This window comes from Gadus macrocephalus, chromosome 20, assembly GCF_031168955.1.
Source record: "Gadus macrocephalus chromosome 20, ASM3116895v1".
NCBI lineage: Eukaryota > Metazoa > Chordata > Actinopteri > Gadiformes > Gadidae > Gadus > Gadus macrocephalus.
The window spans coordinates 22,859,800-22,865,540 of record NC_082401.1 but is presented as its reverse complement, the minus strand read 5'-3'; the positions used below and the strand labels follow the sequence as shown (position 1 = coordinate 22,865,540).

General features: G+C 47.6%; 1 protein-coding gene across 1 annotated transcript; it reads left to right on the top strand.

The window, feature by feature from the left end:
• Window positions 1–411: 411 nt before the first annotated feature.
• rgcc (regulator of cell cycle) lies at window positions 412–5,624 on the top strand. Its single transcript, XM_060039853.1, has 5 exons — window positions 412–577; window positions 763–936; window positions 3,208–3,315; window positions 3,591–3,653; window positions 4,704–5,624. The coding sequence occupies exons 1-5, from the start codon at window positions 544–546 to the stop codon at window positions 4,709–4,711; spliced, it is 387 nt and encodes a 128-aa protein (XP_059895836.1). The 5' UTR covers window positions 412–543; the 3' UTR covers window positions 4,712–5,624.
• The last annotated feature ends 117 nt before the right edge of the window (window positions 5,625–5,741 follow it).

The window sequence follows — 5,741 nt, the reverse complement described above, 5'->3', positions numbered from 1 at the left end:
ACGCTATAAACCCAAAATAATGTGCCTTTCTGAAAATATACTCATGACATCAAGTGCTCACTTCTCTATGGACCGTATTACATTCAGGTCACTCTTTATCCATACATCATACACACCCAGCAGGTCAATACAATTATATTAAAAAGTTGACCATCGCAAAATGTTCAAATCATAAGCCACATAATATCTGCGTCAGTTCTCAGCGTACCAAATAACAAGTTGTTGTTTGCAAACAATTTTTTTGATGATGATGACGCCAGCGAATGTAACTCTAGCCCAGAAGCTCATAGCTCTCTCTCTCTCTCTCCCTCCTTCCCTCCCTCTCTCGCTCCCTCTCCCCCCTCCCTCCCTCCCTCCCTCTCCTTGTCACCGCCCCCTAAGTGCTCTGGAGATTGAAAAAGCACTTCTCGGCGCGGGACACTTCAGATCAGGACAGGAGTAGCGACACTAACCAGGTAGCGCAAGAAAGACCAAGTGGATCCTATAAAACCTTCTTCCTTTGGACCGGATAATCCAGCATCCTTATCCCATCAACGAGGAACCATGAAGTCTCCAAAATTGAATTCTCAGGTCAAATGTAAGTTTACATATTGTTTTTTTTAAACCTACTTAAAAACTTTTCAATAGGTCAATAACATTATTACTTTATTATTGCTAGAATATAAGGCTTCTGTAGGTTTACTTTATATGTTAGCCTATATATATGTTACTTTATATTTTCTTTAAATTAGCTTCTAATATCATTTTTCATAATTTTTGCAGCGACTTTTGTGGACGAGGAAGACCTTAATGACGTGCTCTGTGAGTTCGACGCGGTGATGGAGGACTTCTCGTCGCCGCTGGAGAAGCGTCACTTCAGATACGACGAGCACCTGAAGACCATGAAGAGACGCAGCAGCGCCAGCGTCAGTGACAGCGGCTTCAGCGACTCAGAAAGTACGTCCAACCCCCATTATAGGTCTTTGAGATGTTTTTGACAGAGACCTACTCTTAGATATGTGGTATATGATGTACAGTATATGGTGATAGCAGGAGTTGACTGTCAAGGTGAATGGATATTAATATCATATTCTATTTTAATAGAATATGATTTTGGTCTGTTGTCACACACACACACACACACACACACACACACACACACACACACACACACACACACACACACACACACACACACACACACACACACACACACACACACACAAACACACACACACACACACACACACACACACACAAATACAAACACACACACACACAAATACACACACACACACACACACACACACACACACACACACACACACACACACACACAAATACAAACACACACACACACACACACACACACACACACACACACACACACACACACACACACACACACACACACACACACAAACACACTCACAAACAGAAAGAGAGTCGAGAAGTGGGGTGGGGTTGTGGCTGGGGAGTTCCTTGACTTGGATCCAGAGATCCTGGTAGATTAAAGCTACTGTTTAAGCCTGCCGCCTACAGTTGCATTGTTATCACGAGAGACTGAATGGTGCTGCTGCTGTAGGCTCTTCTGGGCTCCTCATTACCATTCAGAGTCCGTCTATGGAGCCACATCAGCAGCAGCCACTCCTGCCCTGCTTTGCTCATTTTTGCCATCATAGCTCCAGAGAGTGATGTGATTTAGCAGCCACGTGAAGCATGTGCGTCAGGGTTTCCAACCAGAGATGGGGAAAGGAGCTGCAGCCAGTCTGGGGAACAGTTTTAAAGAAAAAAAAAAGAGGAATGGAGAAAAATATACTTATAACTGCTGGCCTCTTCTCGCCCACCGCTGAACACATCAAACCACGGAAATGTTAAAAGTAGGGTTCTCACACTCATAACACCAGGAATACCAGCGCGATTAGCCAGTCCCCCAGTGCGTAATAACCACGCTTTGCACCGCCCGGGGGACGGCCGTGCGTTGGCTGATGTGTGTGTGGGGGTCGTAATGGGCCAGGGTGCATCAGATTCCTATGGGGCCGGTGTCCTCTCCATGGCAGTCTTTGTGGGGGCGCGGCGCCCCATGGGGAGGGCAGCCTCGTGTGTGGAGGCCTGACGGACGGAGTGCTGGAGCCACAGGTTGAAAAGAGGCACGCTGTGCAGGGTCTCCGAGGTGTGTGTGTGTGTGTGTGTGTGTGTGTGTGTGTGTGTGTGTGTGTGTGTGTGTGTGTGTGTGTGTGTGTGTGTGTGTGTAAGATCTCTGACATATTTGACACATGGTCAGGGTCCAGCGAAGCCCCCCTCCCCCTTTCAAAGGCTAAGGAGCTCCCTAATCCATTTACACACACTCACTTTACCCTGGACACAGAAAGCAGCGGTCGGCAAGGCGGTCGGAGGCGTCTCCTTAGCATAATCTGACCAGCTAGCGTGCAGCCGGAGAAAGGGCAGCGCCAGCAGAGACTGAAGTGTGAAGAAACACACTCAGACAGACGTCGGACGCGCAGAACGGAATGTGGCCCTGGTCTTATAGCACAGCACCTGAAAAAAAAAAAATGTATAAGACCTTTCTCAGTCTGCTGTTCTTCTGAAGAAAACCAAGAGCATAGGGGGACACCTCCATGGGTGACACACACTGTGGCAGTTTGAAAATATGGTTCTGGCGGATTACAGAAACCATCGCATCACTTATGTATCATGTTTTCTGGTGGCTCAGAGGTTTTCATACTTGGGGAAAAGCAAGTGAAGAAAGTATGTGTCGATAAATGTGTCAGAAATCGCTCTGAAGAGGGGATCTAGTTTGATTTAAAATAACGTCCCATGGCAGATATTTCTTCTACCGCGAAGACGTGTGGGGAGACGGAGGCTCTGAGTGTGAGGTTTTACCACTGCAGAGTCTGCCAAGTTCCCATTCAAATAGGCACTTGTGGGTCAGCTTTTTAAAAGGCCTGTCATCATATGAGAATGCGTTGATTGCATGCTGTCCCACGGACACATGTCAGAAACCAGGGTGTGTGTATGTGTGTATGCGTGTGTTTGTGTGTTGGAGCGTGTGCTTTTCTTTTTAAATTGGCCTCAAGGCTTTTTGGGACATATGAACAATTATTAATAATCATTCCACCATTCTCTCTTTCCACACTCTCTCTCTTTCATTCTGTCTTTCATTATCTCTCTCTCTCTCTCTCTCTCTCTCTCTCTCTCTCGCTCTCTCTCTATTTTATCATCTCTCAGGTGCAGAGTCACTGAACAGAAACAGCCTCAGCTTCAGCGATGAGAGACTTAATTCCCCCACTGTGATGTCACCTGCCACGAGCTCACCTCCCCTCTTGTCACCCAAAGGTGAGCCCCCCTCAGCTCACACACGCACGCACGCACGCACGCACGCACGCACGCACACACGCACACACACTCAAGAATCTTTCCACATGCAATATATCCTCTTTAAATCCCCTGAAGAAAAGTTGAATGCAACTTTATTGCGGTCAAGGTAGCCACTGTCAGCAATAGTTTACTGAAAGATACAGCATAGGACCACCTACATGCAGAAAATGAATTGTGAACACTAGCAATGGTCCAATATTAAACTCTTCCCCCCTTTCTCTCTGTGCTTACAGCCAAACTGGGCGACACCAAAGAACTGGAGGATTTCATCGCCGACCTCGACAAGACATTAGCGAGTAAGTGTTAACTCAGCCACACTGTCAAACCACATGCCAGATCGGTGCCCAGAGTGCTGGCCAGGCATCTACCAGGGATCAGTTTAGAAAGAGCCCAGTCTGTGTGTTTGTGTGCACGTGCGTGTTTGTGTTTGTGTGTGTGTGCGTGTGCGTGTGTGTCAGCTATGCTAACGACTCACTAATGGAGCCACACAGGAGAGTATCTCCCGCATGTTTCCTAGAAGGGGGTAGGGTTCACAGAGTGGGGGAGGGGGAGGAGGGGGCTATGGCGTTCCACTGGTGCATATCCTGTTTCATCTGTCACTCATCTCAGAAGCCCCCCCTTAAGACTCCAAAAATGCAGCTACTAGCCACACATATCCCTTATCACACACAGACACATGCACACACATGCACACACACCGTGTGCGCACACACACACACACACACACACACACACACACACACACACACACACACACACACACACACACACACACAAACATAGGGGGGGGGGGGGAGTGAGAAAGTGCTGTGGAGATATTGCACAATGTAACCGTGGCAAACGCTGTGCCACGATAACGGTCCAAAGGAGCTTCCTCTATTTGTCTTGGAGCGCTCCTCACTACAGGGCTTAGTAATGAGGGTTGGAGCTTGCATCGGGACTAGGTTGATGATTGCATGCACATTATACAAAAAAACGTGTGAGGATTTCCTACAGTGGAACGAATATGTGGTTCAGAGTATCAACGGTTAGGCAAGCCTTGCTTTCTCTCTACGCCCTCCCTGGACCAGGGTGCGTTGCCGTGTGTTGCTCAGTGTGTTGCTCAGTCACCCCACACGGTGGATATCAATTGCATCCCGTTAAAAGTGGACATTTGATCAGTTGGGCAGGCAGGCAGCCAGGACCCCCTCGAGGCCCTGAATGGGGTGTTTATTGGGGTCTCCAGTGTTTACGTGGACTAGCATATAAAACATGATGCCCAGCGACACCAAGAATAGGCCCCCCGAGAATTGGACCCTCAGAACCCCCCAGAGCTAACCACCATTCTGTCTGTCTCTCTGTCTCAGGCATGTGATGAGGGGACACCGTGGACACCCTCCTGGAGTGTAGCCATGGAGAGGCGATGGAGGAAGTCAGAACCTACCTCCCCCTCCACACTCTCTCTCTCTTCCCCGCTCTCTGATCCTCAACCACGGCCGAATACAGCCGGACGCGCCAGGCGATTCAACATCAGGACCCTATTCTCTCCAACCCCCCCCCCCCCTCATCACCTGCCATTGCTTGGCTACAGCCATCCCCCGGGGAGGTCCAGGTCTGCCACCGGGCTACCGTTGGCTGCGCTATGTCGGCCCGGGACAGGATCCAACATGAAACGACGCAGGGGTAAATTAGGAATTTCCATGGAATTTCAGAGCAGCGCAGCCTTTGGCTCAACGGACACACAGCATGGAGGCTCGGAGAGGACGGGCCAAACACCCCGGTCCCAGTCCGGCCCGGTCCCGCGCAGGAGAGGAATTAGAAACTTTAACTGTTGGAATCTCGGCTTTCCCCGCCAGGAAAGAAGTCAAGCTTCACTCCTTTATTTCTCCTAAACTTTAAACTCCTAAAGTTTTAAGAGTATTTAATAGCGGCTTTTTTTCTTTTACAAAAGGAAAGAAATATATTTGTAAATGTATAGAGTTGGATATTGTATATTTATCCGTCAGAATTATTTTATGTTGGTGAAATATATTTTTGTATTTTATGTACATAATAACTGTTTTAAAGTCTATTTGCCTTGATAAAAAGTAAGGTGGGCGTCTTGGGTCTGATTGGCATTTGTAACACCAATTGACTGGAGTGAAGCTAATTTTAATATTTTCTTACAAATGTCAACTGGAATGTTAAACAGCTCTGGATGATGAAACGCTGGAAAGCAATAGCATGTACTTAAAATAGCTAATATCTGCCAAAGATCATATTAAAGTATGGAGCGTTGTTTTAACACACCTACGCCTTGTCTCGTCTTGTTCTTCCTGACACAGTATTCCAGCAGCTCAGACCCTTCACTGCAATATTAAAAGGTCACACAATGGATATGTACTTGAAGCTATGCATTGTGAGCT